General features: G+C 37.9%; 5 protein-coding genes across 5 annotated transcripts; all 5 read left to right on the top strand.

Moving 5' to 3' along the window:
• The first annotated feature begins 571 nt into the window (after nucleotides 1-571).
• Nucleotides 572-2,542, top strand: LOC137726007 (peptidyl-prolyl cis-trans isomerase FKBP13, chloroplastic). The gene is made up of 5 exons (XM_068464857.1): nucleotides 572-992; nucleotides 1,171-1,263; nucleotides 1,881-1,941; nucleotides 2,035-2,103; nucleotides 2,200-2,542. Exons 1-5 carry the CDS (start codon nucleotides 612-614, stop codon nucleotides 2,262-2,264), a joined length of 669 nt encoding a protein of 222 aa, XP_068320958.1. The 5' UTR covers nucleotides 572-611; the 3' UTR covers nucleotides 2,265-2,542.
• A 713-nt stretch (nucleotides 2,543-3,255) lies between these two features.
• Nucleotides 3,256-4,985, top strand: LOC137725946 (uncharacterized). The gene is made up of 2 exons (XM_068464791.1): nucleotides 3,256-3,524; nucleotides 4,656-4,985. Exons 1-2 carry the CDS (start codon nucleotides 3,308-3,310, stop codon nucleotides 4,796-4,798), a joined length of 360 nt encoding a protein of 119 aa, XP_068320892.1. The 5' UTR covers nucleotides 3,256-3,307; the 3' UTR covers nucleotides 4,799-4,985.
• A 3,282-nt stretch (nucleotides 4,986-8,267) lies between these two features.
• LOC137725607 (vacuolar-sorting receptor 6-like) lies at nucleotides 8,268-12,780 on the top strand. The gene is made up of 13 exons (XM_068464350.1): nucleotides 8,268-8,706; nucleotides 9,568-10,260; nucleotides 10,348-10,436; nucleotides 10,575-10,644; nucleotides 10,785-10,868; nucleotides 10,999-11,075; nucleotides 11,178-11,259; nucleotides 11,355-11,437; nucleotides 11,601-11,664; nucleotides 11,818-11,946; nucleotides 12,076-12,179; nucleotides 12,289-12,406; nucleotides 12,486-12,780. The coding sequence occupies exons 1-12, from the start codon at nucleotides 8,409-8,411 to the stop codon at nucleotides 12,403-12,405; spliced, it is 1,890 nt and encodes a 629-aa protein (XP_068320451.1). The 5' UTR covers nucleotides 8,268-8,408; the 3' UTR covers nucleotide 12,406; nucleotides 12,486-12,780.
• Nucleotides 12,781-14,749: 1,969 nt separating this feature from the next.
• LOC137726640 (pentatricopeptide repeat-containing protein At1g12775, mitochondrial-like) lies at nucleotides 14,750-16,828 on the top strand. The gene is made up of 2 exons (XM_068465579.1): nucleotides 14,750-15,544; nucleotides 16,655-16,828. Exon 1 carries the CDS (start codon nucleotides 14,769-14,771, stop codon nucleotides 15,537-15,539), a length of 771 nt encoding a protein of 256 aa, XP_068321680.1. The 5' UTR covers nucleotides 14,750-14,768; the 3' UTR covers nucleotides 15,540-15,544; nucleotides 16,655-16,828.
• Nucleotides 16,829-17,895: 1,067 nt separating this feature from the next.
• Nucleotides 17,896-18,922, top strand: LOC137724668 (small ribosomal subunit protein mS33-like). Its single transcript, XM_068463407.1, has 3 exons — nucleotides 17,896-17,949; nucleotides 18,065-18,246; nucleotides 18,782-18,922. Exons 1-3 carry the CDS (start codon nucleotides 17,896-17,898, stop codon nucleotides 18,867-18,869), a joined length of 324 nt encoding a protein of 107 aa, XP_068319508.1. The 3' UTR covers nucleotides 18,870-18,922.
• The last annotated feature ends 963 nt before the right edge of the window (nucleotides 18,923-19,885 follow it).

The following is a 19,885-nucleotide window of genomic DNA, read 5'->3' as shown; positions in this document are numbered from 1 at the left end:
TCTCATTACCCAAAAAAAAAAAATGCAATGGTGTGTAGAAGAAGAAAAAGGGTATACGGTTTTTTCGGTGTGTAATGCACATGAGGCCACGCTTGAGATGATACGATAGTGATATTCACATTGACATATAAACTTATAGAAAATTAACGTACATAGAAGTGCTTGATAAGTTTGAAATACAATAGTTGTATCATCTCGAGCAAATTATAAGTTTCTTGTACTAATATACCTTTATTCTGTGACATATATCTATCGCGTAATAACTGTGTAAACACAAACTAATTTTAAGAGAAATTATGACGAATGTTGCAACAACTGTTCAACATGCGTGAAACGTAATTTATTCTGTCACATTTTTCAAATTCGCTATAGTTTTATCTTATAAATGATTTCATAATGCACACCGTTGTTTATTTTTGTCCCGTTAAATCCAATTTGGCTAATCCTAATTGGGCTTTCCAGATAGTCACTGACAAATCCTAATTGGGACATCTTTAGCCCATATGAGGTCCTACTTTGGGTTGGTCCATATAACATTCACCACAACTTTATTGCAGAAGCCAATCTTTGTTTTATCTCTCGGTTGGTAACTGGTTGGTTCAAAATTGCAAATGAATTCCTTGGCATCTTCACTTGGCACTTGCAATCCCAGAAACTTGAAAACACCCAGCATTTTGCTCCAAAGGGATCATCTCAGCACATCAGAATCCCCAAAACTCAAAATCTTAAGCCACCCACACAGAAGCTTATCTTCTTCTTCTTCTTCTTCCCAACAACTGCAGAATAATGAGAAGCCAAATTTGTTCAGCAGAAGAGAAGCAATTGGTTTTGGCTTCTGCTTTGGGCTTCTTGATGTGCTTTTTCATCCTCAGCCCACCAAAGCAGCTGAGGGGGCAGCAGCTTGTGAGCTAACTGTGGCTCCTTCTGGCCTTGCTTTCTGTGACAAAGTTGTGGGGTATGGCCCTGAGGCTGTTCAAGGACAGCTGATTAAGGTAATTAATCAGGAATTTATTTTTCCAGATAATCAAAGCCTATTACTGGATTCTACAAACTGGGTTTTCTTGTTTATGTATTTAAATTCTTGAAGCAAACACAATATTAAGGACCGTAATTATGATTAGGGTGTTTTTGCATGTGGGTTCTGAACAATTTTGTGAAACAAATGCACAGGCACACTATGTTGGGAAATTGGAGAATGGAAAGGTGTTTGATAGCAGCTACAATCGTGGGAAGCCCCTTACTTTTCGTGTCGGTGTTGGTGAGGTATGTCGCTAATTGTACATCTATGAGTCATATGAATGTGTTCATAATTTTCAGCAAATGTTGTGCCTAATTGCCTTGTCCAATATCAAATCAAGAAATCTGTTTTGTTTGAGCTATGAACTTGTCTAAATTTGGCGGTGTCCTGCTTTCGGAGTTTTGATTTGATAGCTCAAGAACCTTACTTGACGGTGTTTAGGGGCTTTCTTTGTGATAAATTGTTGCCTGAAAGGGAAAAAAAATGATCGAATGATTTCGGATCAAGCCCGAAATTTGGAGTATGTAATATGGATAGGAGAGGGAGCATTGTGTTGAATTTTTAAGGAAGTAGGACAATGGAAACAATGCAGAGCAGCAGAAGGTAGTATCTTTGTGCTGTTGCCAAGGCTTAGAACCATCTCTCCTTGCGCCGAATGTGTGCAACCTTGTGCCTATAGAACGTATCAACCTTCTTGAAAGAAATCACCCCATCTTTTGCAGGGTTCAGAATTTAACTCAAACGTAATTATTTTTACTGCATTTAGTTATCACATTACTTATTGATCAGTAAGTGTAGCACACATAGCGGTTTTCTCTACCCCTAGATTGAACTGAAGTATTGTATTCTGTAAATTTCACAGGTCATCAAAGGGTGGGATCAAGGTATTCTAGGCGGCGATGGAATTCCTCCAATGCTTGCCGGTATTGTACAAAATCCACGATTACACTGTTTACTCTTGTGTTCTTACTCATATAATCGGCATCAGGAAGTTGATTGTTTTTCAACTTGATTAGGGGGAAAACGTGTGTTGAAGCTTCCTCCGGAACTTGCATATGGCGGAAGAGGAGCTGGGTGTAGAGGAGGTAAGCAGTCAGTCAGTCATGTTAGGCATTTTCCATTTTGTTCCCTGTGTTTGTAGTAGAACCTGATGAAGTGTAACATTCTACGGCATGGTGCAGGCTCGTGTATTATTCCACCAGATTCAGTTCTTCTGTTTGATGTGGAATTCGTAGGCAAGCCATGAGATCGAAGCGACCGAAGGGAGAGGAAGCAGACTACCAGTTGATCTTGTGAATTGGTTTTCTAGTGGTAAAATGGAAGTCCGATACTCCGTGTCTTCTTGTTCTGTGGATATCAGTAAATTCATATGAGAAGAAGAGTACGAAATTTATGGCCATTATTCACTATAAACTGCTCTATTCTCCTCCTCTTTCATTTTAGTCCTCACTTAACCGATCATCTAAGTTTATTTCGTTTTTTGCTCCCATCTTAAATTGGAGAAAATGTGGTTTGTGACCCTAATATTGTCACTAGCCTACGCATTATAACATTGGTGAGAGACAGTATATATTTCATGATATAATATATGCAAGCTATAATATAGATGGGTGGAAATGATGTGTGACGATGTAATGCTAGCGAGATTATTTAGTTGAATCATATTTTGTGGATTACATGATGTGGGCATCCAACTCGGATGGCAGACGTCACTGAATCACCTCCATCCCCGAACTTTGGGCAACCATTACTGGAAATATTTAAGGGTATTTAAAGAATGGCGTAGGGGTGTTGAAATCGATATCTTATTGAATGGTGATTTACATACTCAAGGGACATAAATAAAAAGGAGTCATTTTTTTTATTCAATCCTGAAGCTAAGGAAAAGCGATGGCGGCGCATGAGAAAATTTTCATTGTGACGGGAACACGGGTAGTACACCAAGTGTTTTTATGTAAGTGGTAGGAAGTTTTAATTTTTAACACACATTTCCCATCATTTGTATAATGACACGTGGTATATCATCCCTTGTGACGGTTACATTGAAAAATCTCTTGAGGCGGAGGAGAAAATGATTGCGAAAATCACTTCCATTTATTAATGCATTCAGGGATAAAATTGGAATTCCAAATAACAGAATAAAAAGACCAATTCACCCCCAACCAATCAACCGAACCAATGGGACTCTACCGAACTATAAATACCAAACGTAAATACTGGTTCTGCCCTTTCGCGTTTCGCAAAACCCTAAACCCAAAAAGCAAGAGAGGCGAAGGCGGTGCAGAAACAATGGCGAAGTCGATGAGATGCAAGAGAGAAAAGAGGCTGAGAGCCATTCGCAGAGAGATGGTGGAGCCCTACTACGACAAGAAAGACGAAGCTAAGCTCGCTGCCCAGGAAGCTGCCCTCGCTGCCCCTAAGCTTCCCGTACGGCCGCCTCCTAAATCCACCTCTGCTATGGAGGTCACCACCACTAACGGCGCCTCCGCCTCCACGAGCAACATGGGTATGCTCTCTTTTGGTCGGTACCCGTTTTAATTTTGTGCTAAATTCAACTACCCATGTTCTAATTTGTACTTAATTTGTTGGAAATTATGTGTTTCCACCCATTTTTCTTCATTTTTTTCATTACCCATCTGCTAGTTTTGCTTAGATTTCTATCAATCCGCTTGCTTTTTGTGATGCCCTGCTCTTGCAATGTGCGATTTCGATACATATTGATTGAAAAAAATGGTCTTTTTATTGCTAACTCATAACATATATGCATCCATAGATTGACAGACAGTACACGTTTTGTGATGGAATTATTGTTTAGGGAACAACTGAAATTTTAATCAGCAACAGAGGGAAGAAAATTATAATTGGAGTGTTTTGAAAGAGTGAACATTTCGTCGTCAAAACTACTAGAGTAGGTTTGTATTTTCGGAAGATACTATTCAAAAAGTGAGTTGTGTACTTGGGATTCTCATTTGTAAGTGGGGACATTGTAGCTGGCTTAAACACTAGGCAGAAGCTTTTAGTATGGAACTTTCTTGGAAGTTAATTTCAGTTTACAGCATGATTCCGATGCTTGGTTAATACATGTTGTCTGAATTCAAAGTTGATTTTAACGTAAAATGAACAAATCGAATTAGATGGGGGCAGGGGGTGCCTTGTTTCAGCAGTTTATTTCAAGCTATGTAGATTTTTATTTTCTGCATCCCTTAGTGTTGGATATCTGCTCTAACTTTAACCAACTCTTGTCTTCGGAAAGTTTCTCAAGCGAGATAAAAGTGTAGGTCGGTTGGTGAGAATTATTGGCACCATGGGTTTTAGCATAGGTAATTAATAATATACGTTCTCTTGATCACACGTTTGGCGAGCTCATTTTTCAGAAAATTTAAGTGAGTACTTTTTAGTAATGTTTAGGTTGTATTCTCGTATTCTTATTCATAAATGTAATTATATGATGCCTGCCTTTTTTATGATTATATTATGCAGGCAAGTGTTGATTTACAAAGTTTGAGTGTCCTTTTTGAGATGCATAGCAATTCGCATTGTCATTGACGTACAGTATTTTCTAGCTACTCAGCATCAATTAATTTATCTGTCCGCTATTTTCAACTTTAACCATGCTGATGTTGTATTCTTCTAATAGATGTGGACATGGATGCTGTCAACGAAAGATTAGCTGCATTGAAGCCTGCTGGTGGGGTAAGTAAGAAATCCAAAAGGGTGTTCAAGGTGGGCAAAAGAAGGCGCCACGGCAAGGGAGGAAAGGTTAAGAGGCGTCATATTTAACTCTTTGATAGAAGAACAGAATGCCCAATTTTCGCCCAATACGATAACATTATCCTTAAGGCTGTCTTTGTGTTCGGTTTTCCTGTTATAGATATTTGAGAGTTATCATCCGAAAATTGTAATCGAGCACGTCATATGTTAACTTTGGATTTAAGCAGCATTTATGGATGATCTTCTGTTGAAATTACCCTTCTTCTCTAGGAATCCAAACTGTTAAAGCCATTTTGTTCTGATGCCATTCGACGGACCGGTATGCTGTAAGTGATGCCCCCTGTGTGCAAATTTTGTCATGCCGAGGTGATATGTCCTGTTTGTTTTTGTTCTTCGCCTTTTGGCTGCTTGAGCTGCCCAAAACAACCTGGGGTATAGGCTTGTTTTTATTTTTCCAATACAACCCATATTTGGTTCTGGCTGCTGGACCTTTGGGTTTCGTCGGCCTTGCCTTGGCTTTTGCTGTTGTTTATTGATTCTAATCTAATTTGAGCTAGCTATTCAGGATTACTGTTTAGTGGTATTCATCTTCATTTTTAAGTGAGAGGTTTTAAGTTTGATTTTTGATAAAGACGAATTTGAATCGTCTTATTTGCTAGACTTAGTGGATACTTCTCCATTAGTGTAAATAGTATCGTTAATTAAAAAAAAAAAAAAAGGAATATAAGCTAAATTGAGTGAAAAGAGAGAAGCACACCGCTTTAGCTTAGCAAACTGAATTACGCCGCCGATGTATACAGCCGTAGGATTTGTTGGACCGTTTGGTTTTAGTTGTGTCTAGACTAACTGGAATCAGTCAATTTTCGATGCGGGCATTTTCTTATATTCTAGTTAATGTACGCCCCCATTTTCTTCTACCACTTGTAGCTCTCAAGCCCCATAAAACACCGAAAACACGTAACCCATTTTCCCAATAGGACAACGGAGATAAAATACGAGTTTGTTTTATAGCAATAGTAATTAATTGTTGTTTTAAAGTCAATCTATTCATCCGTCTAAATAATATTTTTCCTTGTTTGCTAATAAATCAACTAATTAAAATCATATTTCAATAATCAATTCGATTCTCTGATTAGATCGGAGGCAAATGCCTAGGAAAAGTTTGCTTGGATTTATCTATGATTTGTTTATTCCTTATCTTAAAAATCCCAATTCTATTTTTTAATTCTTCAACTTAATTCCACTTACGTATGCAGCTTAGAATTAGGTAAAATTTAAAAGAAAAAAAAGGAATAAACACATACAAATGTGACAAGAGAACATCGCAATCCACGATCTCACGTCCCCCCAATAGGATTATAGAATTTTGTGATTTGTGTCATGAAGTTGAAGAATGATTCTTCATGTCGAACGAGATGCATTGGGTAGTAGAATAAATTCAATAATTTTATTCTAATTGCTTTGCCCCCTTAGGCACTCACACTTGCCGTGTAAGGACATCAATTTTCCCTTTACTGTTCTAGAGAAGACTTGAGATGTATAATGTTTTTAAGTCAAGTCTTCCACTTACTCTATATGTGTTCTTCTCCTTGCACAATTGACCCATTCTGCTGAGAATATGGAATTAGAGACTTGACTTACTCATAACCAAGGTTCTAAAAACGCAAAGAGGTAGATGGGCGGTGGGTTAGAGTGTAACGTCTAGGCGGACCTAAGCAGATTAGACGGATTTAAGTTAATTTATTATACGCTGTATATCTGATTTCATGCTTATACTTAAAAAAACACATAATTACATTGGGTTACATAAATTATAAAATAGAATGACATATAAACTATAAAATATTAGAACATAATGAAAACATAGGGAACAAACACATAATATGTGTTCATCTAAGTTTTCAACAAGTCTCTTAGAATTTATTGAAAAAATAAAATGCAAAATGAAAATAATTATCTATTTTCTGTCTAAGTGAGATTCGCGGCTTAGGCAGGTCTGAGCAGACTAGGCAAACATCTAAGCAGGTCTAAGCATCATTTTCTAATTTTCAAACGCTTAAGGATTAATCGGGACGGTGACTAACCGTTCATATCACTCTAAAACTTAATACATCAATTTGTTTTCCTCCTCAACCTTTATTTGCCCTGCACCAGATATTCCACATACAATCAGTCAATCCCTAATCAATCGTTTTAAGGCGTGAGACATGACTTAGTTAAGCTGATCTCAAAAGTTTAAAGTAATTTTGGAAACATATTAGTGTGATTACATATCAAAACACCACCCAACATAAATGAATGGAGTTGCACCTAACATATAAAAAATTTAATCTGCATGCATCATTGTGCTTTGAATGAATATGTTAAAAAAGTCTTAACTTTGATTTTCTCATGTAAAACTAGTTTAATTAATGGGAACTCTCTCTCTCTCTCTCTCTCTCTCTCTCTCTCTCTCTCTCTCTCTCTCTCTCTCTCTCTCTCTCTCTCTCATGCATTGCTTAAGGAGACTCAGTTTTGAAAGGACAAAAGCTTTTTAGTTAAAAAAGTTAAATAAAAGAGGTGGGTATTTATCAGATCTTTCAATCTCACTTAGTAGATGCTATTATTTTCATTGGCCACAATATTAATCATATTTATATTTAAATTAGATACTTTTTAGCGAGGCACATTAAACGTTTGTATTTTAATGTATGAATTCTAAAATGTTGTAGGAGTTTCTCTTTTTCTTAATAAGGTTTATTTCCTAAAAAGAATAAAAAAAAAGAACACAGATTTTGGCAGTCCAAGATTTGTCGATTTTTAGAAGAGAAAGGTCATTGATTTATAGTCCCTATATGAATTATATTTATACCTACACCAATTAACTCTCTAATGAAAATTTAACAAATAGCATTACCCTATTTGTACCTTCAAAATGAAGTAATAAACCTTAAATTAACATTAATCAACACACATGTTTTTCCTATCAAGAATTAGGTAATATTAATTAACGACTTAAAATTCATTTAAAGTTTCCTTGACTTCTCTCCTTCTCCCCCTCTCTCTTCCCTCTGCCAAGATTCCTATCAAGTATCAAGTAGGATGAATTTTTTTTTTTTTCAACAAACGATATTATTTACATTAAGAGGAGGGAATGTGCTTAGCCTCATAATGGGCTAGCAATAATGTAGTTCAAATTCGCCTTTGACGAAAATCAAATCTAATACCTCTCACTTACAAGTAAATATGAGGTGTCGTGTTACATTATTATAGAAGTGTTACAAATTTTTTTTCAAGTATTCATCTATTTATATTATGATATGTGCTCGTATTACAGACACACTCAAAAATCTCTCAACGTGTAGAAGTGGTTCCAATGACGCAGTCTACTAACCTTCTTCTCTCTCACCTGTCGTTTCCTTTACGTTATAGATTGAAAGAAAAACTTAAACCCCCTTTTTACACGACAAACAACCTCTCTCTCTCTGTCTCTCTCTCTGTGAACCGAACCGGACCAACTAACCCTTTCTTATTTTCTAGTCCGCCCCCCCCCCCCCCCCCCCCACCCGTAGACCGTTGCAAAGTCCATTCAAGGACGCATCGCCATTTTCTTCCACCTCCTCTATACCTCTCAAACCCCAGAAACACAGAAAACCCACTTCTTATTTTCTCAAAAATATACAAACAAGTCTCTTCTTGCATGGCTTTTCTGCCAAAGCTCACAGCTTTTTTTGTGGTGGTGTTATCAGTTTTTGAGAACCATGTGTTTGCAAGGTTTGTGGTGGAGACGGAAAGCATTAAGGTTCTCTATCCAATGAGCGTGCGCTCGAAGCACGACGGTGCTATCGGCAACTTTGGGCGGCCGAACTATGGAGGCTCCCTGGTGGGCGCTGTTGTCTATCCTGAAAAAGGGTCTTCCGGGTGTGAAGCTTTTGAGGGTGACAAGCCTTTCAAGTCGAGAAACTGTCGCTCCACCATTGTTTTACTTGATCGCGGAGGTAAATCAATCAATCATCATGTCTCTCTTCATTTATTAAATTTCAAACTCCGGGCAGGGCGGTTTGTAGTTCAAGTGATTAAGAGTATTACAGGGTCGCATGTTTGAATCCCCACTTACAATTTCGATTAGTAGGTTGACTTGAGATCATTTTCCATTATTGTTAAGAATTTGAATGATGAAGATGCAAGTTCAGCAAAGTGTGTCTAGAAATCAATTTGGTATGTGTTTGTTTTTGCATGGCTTGTTTTTATAGTTAAATTTCCCTTTTTGTTGTGTGTTTTGAGTTTCTTTTGAAAAAGCATATAGATTTAGCAAAAGGTTGAGAGTTATTTTTCTTGTTGGACTTGAATTTGTTTCGATTTGGTGCGTTTTCCGGCAAGGATGAGATGCGTATTTTTCCTTTTTCGGAATTCGGATGCTGTTTTGGAGATTGTGGATTTGAACTTTCTTTCGTGTGGTTGCTCTGCTTTTTCCCTTGTTCTTCCACTTTCCCTTCTATTTGGTAAAACCGACTTATCAAAAGTCTCTTTCCAGTCCCCCACTCTATTTCTCTTTGGCTTTAGCTTACCGTTCAATAGATATTGGTTTCTTTGTATTTTGTAATTCCTCCGTGCCAAGAGGGGCAAATTCTAGCAACCAGTCTATCTCTCTCATCGCGTGATGTGAGAGATTGAGAGAAGGGGATATATATACCTCGGTTGTATGGTAGAATCTCTCACCAATAGCCTTGTTTGATGATAGGTAACTTAACATTGTTTATATTGTTTGTTAGTGACAGATTGAATTCTAAGTGGGTCTGATGTTACACAACCAATGCTATTGGAATTGTAGTTTGAACTTTGTGCTACTGCCCTTGTAGGTTGCTACTTTGCTTTGAAGGTGTGGAATGCTCAACAGGCTGGAGCTAAGGCTGTTTTAGTGGCAGACAACATTGAAGAGCCTCTAATAACAATGGATTCCCCAGAAGAGAGCACTGATGCAGATGGTTACATAGAGAGGATTGGAATTCCATCAGCTCTGATAGAGAAAGCTTTTGGTGATAGCTTGAAGGAAGCGTTAAAGAAGAAGGAAGGTGTTATGGTGAAACTTGACTGGAGAGAGTCCATGCCACACCCCGATCAAAGAGTTGAATACGAGTTCTGGACAAACAGCAACGACGAGTGTGGGGCTCGTTGTGATGAGCAAATGACATTTGTAAAAAATTTCAAGGGTCACGCTCAGATTCTTGAGAGAGGGGGTTACACCCTCTTCACTCCACATTATATAACTTGGTTTTGTCCTCGGGCTTTCATCCTTACAACGCAGTGCAAGTCTCAATGCATAAACCATGGGAGGTATTGTGCACCGGATCCTGAGAAAGATTTGGGAGAAGGGTACCAAGGGAAGGACGTGGTATACGAGAACTTGAGGCAGCTTTGTGTGCATAGAGTTGCCAATGAGAGCGGCCGGTCATGGGTTTGGTGGGACTATGTGACAGACTTCCATATCAGATGTTCAATGAAAGAAAAGAAGTATAGCAAAGAATGCGCTGAGGATGTCATGAAATCACTTGGTAAATCGCATGTTTTGATTTCTGTGTAATGTGTACGGGAAAAATGCTTGTTTTGTGGTTTTAATAGCTTTAATCTGATTGCTGCAGATTTGCCCGTTGACAAGATAAAAAAATGTATGGGTAATCCTGAAGATGATATCGAGAATGCAGTGCTAAAAGCCGAACAAGAAATCCAGGTCAGACATACTTACTGCACATATCTTTCAAAACCACAACATTTACAAAGATGCATAAGCAAAATGGATTTGTATAATCAGCTTTTTAATTTAGCCGCAGAGTTATCTCATTTTTCCTTTTCGTTTTGTTATATTTAGGTTGGACGAGGATCTCGTGGTGATATTGCCATCTTGCCGACTTTGGTTATTAACAATGTTCAGTTTCGAGGTTTGTCACACTTTTGCCGACATTGTTTAAGCTTTTGCTAGAAACCATATATGAATTTACATTGGTTCCTTCATTTCAATTGTTGGAAACATTTAATACTAAATCAGAATCCTGAAGTTTGTTGTTTAACTGATCCGAAGGAAAATTAGAGAGAACTACTGTGCTAAAGGCCATATGTGCTGGATTTAAGGAGACGGCTGATCCTCCTATTTGTTTGACTGGAGGTTGGTGTTCTTATTTCACTTTCCATTCTATACTGTTTGATATCTGTTTCTTGATGATTGAATAACGTACTGATGTCTTTTTCCGTTCCTCTCCCTCCTCCCCTCCCAATCCACCGTGTTATTTCAACAGACCTCGAGACAAATGAGTGCCTTGGAAGGAATGGCGGTTGTTGGCAGGACATCCAATCTAATATAACTGCTTGCAAGGTATGCAGAAAATTTACATGTACATTCTACAGTTGAAGCCACTTAAGAAAATCTTCCTGCATTACAGATTTTAACTGCATGTTAATTCGTTCCTTTTGTCAGGACACATTTAGGGGAAGAGTTTGTGAGTGCCCTCTTGTGAACGGTGTTCAGTATAAAGGCGATGGTTATATATCTTGCCATGGTAGACCACCTCTTTATGACAATTGCAACAAATTTCTCCTCTTTATTGGAACATGTGGGTTGCAAGTCTCAAAAAATTTACTTTTTTCTTGACAGCTTTTGGACCTGCAAGATGTGCTATAAACAATGGAGGTTGCTGGTCAGAATCTAAAAATGGATTGCATTTCTCAGCTTGCTCAGTTCAGTGATCTTTATCATAATCTTTCACTTCATTAGTTGTTCTCTGTGCTTCTTGAACAGATTTCTCTTGCAATTTGAAGTTCTTAGACCTCAAAACTTCGTCATGTTCTTATTTTTTTCTTATCATAATTCTTCTCTTTTTTCTTTTCGAAACCCAAACAGAATTCTGAGTTATCTGGCTGCAAATGTCCACAAGGCTTTCAAGGGGACGGTCATAAATGCGAAGGTGATTTGAGTTCCACTATGACTAATAACTCTCAAAGATTAATTTTCTTCTTGTACACTAAATATTCAACGTTTCAAGGTTTTTTTTGAAATCCAAATATATCCGTAAATCATGTTTTCATCCTTTCTTACATTCGTTCTTACTGTGCATCAGATATTGATGAATGCAAGGCGAAAACCGCTTGTCAGTGTGATGGTTGCAGCTGTAAGAACACTTGGGGCGGGTACAACTGCGAATGTAAGGGAGGCCAGTTGTATATGAAGGAGCAAGATACTTGTATTGGTAAGACATCACATTTGAGTCGTTATCACTAATTAATTGTTGCTCGGCACGGGGCAGCGTTGATAGTGGGAATGTTTTCCATCCTGCAAAATGTATGTCTTAACTTTTTGTTCATCCATTTAAATGCAGAGAGACATGGATCAAGATTTGCCTGGTTTTTAACTTTCATGGTCCTTGCGGCTGTGTCGGGAGTTGGCCTAGCCGGTTACATCTTCTACAAATACAGGCTTCGAGTATGTCTAAAGATTTCCTTTGGCGAGCTCTATATATCCGTCTTGGTTTGATTTGCGTATTAATTTAGGAACTCTACCCCTGTTAATTTTTCTTTTACTTCAATCACAGTCTTACATGGACTCTGAGATCACGGCTATCATGTCGCAATACATGCCTCTGGACAGTCAGCAGGCCAGTCAAGTGCACACCGCCGACTCAGAACCTCAACGACAAGGCTCGGTATAAGGTAACTAATTCTTTGCCTTGATAAGCAGTCTTATCCCTTGTTAACAATTTGTCCTTAAAATTGTTGCTGCTATCTGCAGAAACACAAGCTAAACCACCTATTCCAGTGAAAGGGTATCCGTGAGCCGGACTGTTTGTACGCAAACGCTTCCTGTGGATACTCAACTCCATTTACTAGCACTTAGGTAAAGCAGTGAAAGCAGTGAAAGCTTCCATTCGGATACGGTATACAATAGTATAGTATGTATTTGGGAGATATCTGCTGTATGCAGGAGATTTTCTCCCCATAACACTCTTTTCTGTGTAGATAAAAGTGCTCAGATGTAAATTTCGGTTTGAGATAAAACAAGGATCAATATATGAACTCATCTTATACTTGTGATTTGTCATTCAAGGTTTTGGATTGTTTTGTATTCATGAATAACGATCATGTGCTTGGCAATTATCGTGCAAGGTAAATACCAAATTCATGAAAATTAATTGACAAGTAAAGCATGTGTGTGTGTATATAAAACAAAAATTTCACTTGGCAGCTATGAGTAGGTTTGTTTCATTTTTGAAGAAATCTCCTCTGTGACAAACTAGTATCCTCGATCTCAGTTAATCACTATCATTAATTAATTACTCATCTCATTTCACTTTTACATAAAGATGGGGTATTGGAAGGAACTAAACATACTAGCGGAGTATCTTTGAGAAAATGTTGGGCATCTAACGCAAAACATGTTTGAGACAATCTCTAACCCATGGTAACAAGGGGAAAAATTAGAAATTATGCGAGACTTGACAAATTATGCAGCAGTCTACATATAAGTTGTATAAAAACTTTCATTTCTGAGATGGAGCAGAAACTGATCTGATTGTGTTTGCGAAAATGAAAAAATAGTATCTTGGTTCAAGCCTCCCTGACCACGTTTGCAAAAATGAAAAATAGCATCTTGGATCAAACCTCCTAGATTTATCTTTGAGGAAATGTTGGGCATCCGACACAAAAGCACTTTTGCGACAATCTCTAGTCCATGCCAACAAAGGTGGGAAAAATTAGATATTATGCGAGACTTTACAGATTTGCAGCAGTCTACAGATAAGTTGCATAAAAACTTTTGAGGCAGAGCAGAAACGTAATCGCGTTTGCTAAAAAAAAAGAAAAAAGGACCTTGGATAACCTCCCAAATGATATGTGGTTTGATCCAAGATCCTGTGGTTAGAGGCAGAGCTAAATTGACCTGATCGCGTTTGCGAAAATAAAAGAATAGGACCTTGGATCAAACCTCCCAAATGGTGGGGCAACTTGTTTGCATTATGATACACACGTTTCGGACACAAGTGATTGAGTTTAAACTGTTTTAGTTGGATAAAAAAAGATGTGTAGCAAAATATAAAACAAACTAGCATATGAACTGTTTTAGTTGGATAAAAAAAGATGTGTAGCATTGGATAAAAAAAGATGTGTAGCAAAATATAAAACAAACTAGCATATGAACTGTTTTAGTTGGATAAAAAAAGATGTGTAGCAAAATATAAAACAAACTAGCATATGAACACACACAAAGTGTGTGAGAAATTTTTTTTTATTTTTGTTTTTGAAATAGAAGGAGAGAGGAAGGGAGTGATAGAGAATGTGGGAGTGAGTATTATTATTATTTTTTAATTAGAGATATGTTAGGATTACATGTAGTTGAGATTTTGAAAAAAAAAAAAACAAAATTTGATTGTGTGAAATTACATTTCTACCCCATATTTCTTATTCATGTTTTGTTTTAATTAGAAGGTTAAACTGACAATTTTATATAATTTTAGTTGATAATGAGTGTTTTATTAATTAGTAGAGATAAATAAAGTTTTTGTGCGATTCAATTTCTGTCAACGAAATCTGGTTTCTTCGAATTTGTTAATGTTTACACAAACGAAGTGTTAGAATTACTTCGGTTTTTCAATTCTCTTCTATGATATTTACTAACGCGTAAAAAAAACTTGTGTTTTCATTATTAAAAAAAAAAAACGTGTGTTAATAAAAAAATGCAATAAAAAATAAAAAAAAATCATTTTTTTTTATGGTAACTCATTCTACATTTTAGAGGAGAATGCTATTCACATCTTTATTTTTATATAATATTTTTAATTTTTTGTTATTAATCTTTTTTAATTTATTCGAATAGGTTTGTGGTTATCACTTTCCTATTCACTTTTAACAAAAAAAATCATATTTTTACTTTTTCCTTTATTCATTATACTTTTATTTATACTTTTTCATTAAATTTATTTATTTATTTTAAATTTTTGGTTAGTTTTCTTTTATTCTTGGTTCGTATGTACATACTGTTTCTTCTCAAACTGAAACCGGACTTGAGAGAAATGCAAAAATGACAATGAAATCAGTTCAGAAACCATTGCAAATCCTCTCCCGTGCCTCAAAATTCACAACCACACCGCTCTCATTTTCCATCTCCTCTTCAGCTTCTGAGTCAATCACTGCACCAAAACGAACCAAACAACCCCAACCTGAAAGCCTAACCCAAGAAGATCTCACAATGATCAACCTCCTCCTCCCGCGCCTCTGCCTCTTGAACCACCTCGACACGGCGACCCACCTCGCCATCACCGCCCTGCTCGCAAACCCACCTCTCGAATCCGTCTCTCTCTCCGTCCTCATCCACTCCTTCACTTCCCAACCCGACCTGGCCCGACCCATGTCGCTTTTGACCCGCCTCAGACACAACCCGCCTTCGCATCCCCACCTTACGCCCATCGCAACCATGCTCATTGCCTCATACTTCAAGAGAAACAGACCCAGAGAGGCATTCAAGATGTTCAGCTGGTTGGTGAGGCCAGGGTCCCAGTGTGTGCTCGATGAGAGAGTTTGTGAGGTTTTGGTTAATGGGTTTTGTAGGAAAGGGATGGTTTGGGAGGGTTTGAAGGTTTTGAGGGCAATGCTGGGTGCGAATATCGTGCCGGGAGGCGGTGTGAGGAAGTGGGTTTATAGGGGGTTGTTGAGGGAGGCTAGGATTAAGGAGGCAGTGGAGTTGAATGAGGCTTTGGGGTGTGTTGGGGTTGGGGCGAATGGCGATGAATCAGAGGGCGTGAAGAAGGTTTTGGCTTTGTTAGATCACATGCTTTTCAATTGGACAGACTAAATCAGGTACAGATTTCTGGATTACTGTACTGAGTAGCATTTTTAGCTGAAAGGGTTCTGCTTTTGTGCCTAAACTGCTATCTTGGAGTATTACCTTTGTTCTGTCTTCCATTTGGTAGAATGATGTTGTTATATAATACTATAACAACATCTGTACGTTCACATACGAACTATGCAAACAGAGCCTTTTTCTGTGAGATTTTATGAACTGTGTAGATGCAAATATCAATTCTTTTCGTAGGTAGCAGAGTAGGCACCCTCAGTAACTCGGAAAATTGTGATTGTGTGTGCGCGTCGCAAGTTAATTACTCAAAATGAAGTATTTTTATTTTCGTGCATTATATGGAGCTGAAGTAAATGTGTGATCTTGAGTTATAGTGACTTGGAATTATGTTCTCCTCCAATGTCCTACATTTGTTATGTGGTTCACATATCTTATCGTTGACATTATCCTTTGCTTCCCCCAAGGATACATCTTTCCCATCTGGATAACTGATTTTTTAAACGCCAAACGATCAACAGCATCATGCGATCCATTTGTGCTTCACAATAGTTGCAAAGGACTGATAGTCCTTGCCTCTGTGGGGTTGGACTCTGTTCTGATTGTTTTCTCAAGCTGCAGTAGAATTGGGCTGGTTTGGTATTGCTGTGCTGTGAGAATAAGCTCATTTTTGCTGCTTCATGTTTTCAGCTTTTTTTCACCAAAAACTATGAAAATAAGCTGTTTTTAAGTGTTTACCAAACACTTTTTTGAGCTTAGCTTTTTTTGATACCCACGTTTTATAAAAGCACCTCAATACCAAACTAGTACTTGATAGTTGGTACCATCTTGCTTGATTTCAAGTAAAGACTTCTAATTCTATCGCTTATATAAAGTATCTTTATGTTGGAGATGTGTTCTGTTCGAATCTCTAAACTGAACAGTGCATCCATAACCTCTAGGTCTGTATCATGCCTCACCTTCTATGCTAGTGGTATGCAATGGTGAGTTGTGTCATAACTGTTTAATAAGTTGCACGTGAGCAACAAGTCTCATTTACCCCTTCAGTCTCAACTGCGTGTGTTTGATCTCTGCATCGATACTAATATTTCTAAAACTGACCTTTGAGGAGTAAGGCGTGGTGTTTTTGTGGAGATTGTTGCTTCTTGCATTCATGACGGTAGCAAGATTCTTGAGGAGCTCTTGTATCTGCCGGTGCAGTTGCATTGCACGGCCGAAGACTTCCAGAGCTGCAAACTCGGTCCTGCATCTTGCACAGGGTCTGTCCGTTCAAATTCCATTTTCATCTTCTGTTTTAGAAAGCAGTCGAGCAGAAAGCATTGCCCCGTTGTCCGCCGTAGAAATGGTGTTGACTGCTTGGTACCAGCATGGTAGAAGAATGGCGTTGAGATGTGAAGAAATCACCGATTTCATCTTGCCGAAGGCGCAATAGGTTTGAGTGGCACTGCGGCCGAGTTGGTCTAATATTAGTTGTGCGATATCAAAGACTAAATAGATTGCCTTAGGTCCTAGGAGTAGGATGCATGTCACTGTAATTTTTTTTTTTTTTTTTTTTTTTTGTTTTGCTTGATCCTTCAAACATGAAATTCGAATGATGTGTTTGTGATATTTGCCAATATGGCACAGGAAAATTAATGACTTCTTAGTTCAGTTCCATCGTCCAAGAGCCAACATTTTAGCAATTCCCACGAACCAAGTACTACATTTTGAGTTTGCCCCTGAACTTTCAATTTTATTTTTAGCCTTGTAATATTTTAAAACGTGTCCATTTGCGCATGCTGATAATCTGTTAAATTTTCTGTCAAATTAAGGGTTATTTTTGCTTATTTAAGTTAAAACCAACCGAAAATGGTATAAATTTAAAGACTAGGAGGGCAAATTGGGATGTTCCAAAAGATTGGGGACTTAGAACCAAATTGGAAAAATAAAATTAAAAAATTACAAAATAAATTCAGACCAGAAAGAAAACAGAACAAAGATGGCTAAGGTAAAAAGATTAAAAAAAAAAAAAAAAAAAAAAAAAAAAAAAAGCGCAAAAGACGTCTTTTCTCGTACTCCTGCGGTTAAAAGTTAAAACACGAGAACAGAGGACAGTGTCAAAGTGTTTCTTCGCTCACTTCAAACACTCACTCTTGTTCCTGCTGCTGCTATCAAGTATGTCTTTGGAGTTTCAATCCTAATTCTCTGTCGTCTCCAATGGCCTCTTCTCTTCCTCTTCATCAGCCCTCCCACTGCCTCATCTCCAAACCACAGGTCCTCATCTCTCTCTCCCTCTCCCTCTCTTATTTTTCAACATTAATTTTCCGTGTCACTAATTTTGATGTGTATGTGAAGAAGCAGCTGAAAGGCTACAACAATGGATGCTCCCCAAGACCCAGAAACTATTTCCCCACAAAAGACGCAGAGAAAGGCGTTCGCTTCCAACCCATTAAAGCCAAAGCTGCCACTGAGGCTCCTCCATTTTCTCTCCTTCAGCCTCCACAAGCTGAGGACTCTCCCTCTGAGGTAATTCACCCAACTCTGAGGTAATCAATACCGGGGTGACTGAGGCTAGGGCGAGGATATTCGGGCACGTAATTAACCCAACGGGCCCGAGATCTGCCCATAAGATTCTGCGCAAGAAGTTGATCGGTGAGAAAGTTGCCCAGTGGTACCCGTATGACATCAAGAAAGATGACCCCCGAATCATGGCTATGGAAGAACAAGAGTACTCTCTCTCCCCCTCCCTCTCTCTAATGTCTACTAAACATCTGTTTTTATGTTTTACTGTTTTATTCTTTCAATGTATAGCTTGTGATTTCGGTAACAGACCATGGTATTATTTATGAATATTTGCATTATGGGATGTCATGCATTACAGCACTACCGTATTTTGTTTATGAGCTAACGGAAGACATGACCGCACTTAGTGGGATAAGGCTTGGTTGTTGTTGTTGTAGCATGGAAGCGGGTCTTATAGTGTTATGTACAGTTTCATAGTTAGATGCTCTGTACAATTGAGTGAGCAACTAATGCATATTTCGTAGGCAACTGAGTGCTTATTACCAAAAATAAGAACTGCTTCTTTTGCTGCCTTGCGTTCGAGTGATGCAACCTAGCTTTTGATCGATGTATTTCATCTTTGTTCTGCATGAACTTAACGGAATGTAACTTGTGCCGATTTCATGATTTGTATAATAACAACTGTTAGTAGCTTTTGGTGACCAACAGTCCTGATGATTCTCTACTTGGTGTCTTTGTAGGCGCTTATCCAAGCTTGAAATGTTGAAGCGTCGTGGAAAAGGACCACCGAAGAAGGGTCAAGGAAGGCGCGCTGCCAAGCGTAACTAAAAGTAGTACTTTAACATGTTGGGTTTAGTTCTTGAGTTAGTGTTTTGGATAAGAATACTAGTATTTGGATTCAATTTTTTCCTAAGATTCTGTTTCAAGATCCATTTCATTTTTCTGATCCAAGAAGATTTCAGAATTCAACTCGTTTTCGTTTGTCAACGATGCTGAAGCAATAAATTTGGTAGTGAAACCATGTGCTGGTGATCTATTAGTATTTCTCAATTTCTTCTTCTCGTTCTTCCTTTTCCCTTGTCTTGGTTGTTTAAGTTGATCCTCATGTCCTCCACCATTGCCTTGCACTGAAGCTCGGCCGCTTGCCCGGCATCCCCATCATTCACATATTCTATGATTTGATGTGGAGGCAGAGCGCCGGCTGCAATCTTGTACCGGACGCGGCCGCTACCAGCGGCTTTCACGTCTTTCAGATACTATGATCTAACGGTTCCGCATGTCATTGCCATTTTTTGGTCCTCTGGGGTTCAACCTTACCAAAGGCATTATTCAGCTAACTAAGGTTTTGAAATGGACGTTTTGAAATTCTATTAATTTACACCTTTTGGATGTTTGAACGTCTAAATATTTATTACGTTTATGAGTTTTTTGGTCAATGCAGTGCAAATGTAGCTTACACGTCATTGAAGTTATGCTTTCAAGCTCAACACATCATCGATTTAATGAACATTCAAATAATTCATTAGACAAATATATAAATTGATGCAATTTCAAAACTTCAAATATCCATTAAGTTTATGAGGTTTTTAGTTAATGTAATGCAAACGTATCTTACATGTTATTGGAATTACGAGTTTTATGCATATCATCTCATCGATTTGATAAACATTCAAATAATTCATGAGAAAAAAATGTATATATTGATACAAATTTAAAAATCTTAGGTGGAAATAATATGAGAAAAATTGAAAACGAAGCCCAATTTGAAAGTCACCCAAACATGGAGGTGTCAAATGTAAACTTCCTTTTGTTTTGTATTTTGAGCTGCTTGTAAAAACCGGCGT

Source organism: Pyrus communis, chromosome 2, assembly GCF_963583255.1.
Source record: "Pyrus communis chromosome 2, drPyrComm1.1, whole genome shotgun sequence".
NCBI lineage: Eukaryota > Viridiplantae > Streptophyta > Magnoliopsida > Rosales > Rosaceae > Pyrus > Pyrus communis.
The sequence above is the reverse complement of the archived record's forward strand: the minus strand, read 5'-3'. Positions and strand labels throughout refer to the sequence as shown.

Coding starts and splice junctions, on each gene's coding strand:
- LOC137726007 (XM_068464857.1), top strand. CDS start 612: ATGAATTCCTTGGCATCTTCACTTGGCACTTGCAATCCCAGAAACTTG. Junction 993..1,170: donor TTCAAGGACAGCTGATTAAG/GTAATTAATCAG, acceptor ACAAATGCACAG/GCACACTATGTTGGGAAATT. Junction 1,942..2,034: donor AATTCCTCCAATGCTTGCCG/GTATTGTACAAA, acceptor CAACTTGATTAG/GGGGAAAACGTGTGTTGAAG.
- LOC137725946 (XM_068464791.1), top strand. CDS start 3,308: ATGGCGAAGTCGATGAGATGCAAGAGAGAAAAGAGGCTGAGAGCCATT. Junction 3,525..4,655: donor CGCCTCCACGAGCAACATGG/GTATGCTCTCTT, acceptor TTCTTCTAATAG/ATGTGGACATGGATGCTGTC.
- LOC137726640 (XM_068465579.1), top strand. CDS start 14,769: ATGACAATGAAATCAGTTCAGAAACCATTGCAAATCCTCTCCCGTGCC.
- LOC137724668 (XM_068463407.1), top strand. CDS start 17,896: ATGGATGCTCCCCAAGACCCAGAAACTATTTCCCCACAAAAGACGCAG. Junction 17,950..18,064: donor CACAAAAGACGCAGAGAAAG/GCGTTCGCTTCC, acceptor CCCAACTCTGAG/GTAATCAATACCGGGGTGAC. Junction 18,247..18,781: donor ATGGCTATGGAAGAACAAGA/GTACTCTCTCTC, acceptor GTGTCTTTGTAG/GCGCTTATCCAAGCTTGAAA.
- LOC137725607 (XM_068464350.1), top strand. CDS start 8,409: ATGGCTTTTCTGCCAAAGCTCACAGCTTTTTTTGTGGTGGTGTTATCA. Junction 10,437..10,574: donor AAGCCGAACAAGAAATCCAG/GTCAGACATACT, acceptor TGTTATATTTAG/GTTGGACGAGGATCTCGTGG. Junction 10,869..10,998: donor TCCTATTTGTTTGACTGGAG/GTTGGTGTTCTT, acceptor TTATTTCAACAG/ACCTCGAGACAAATGAGTGC.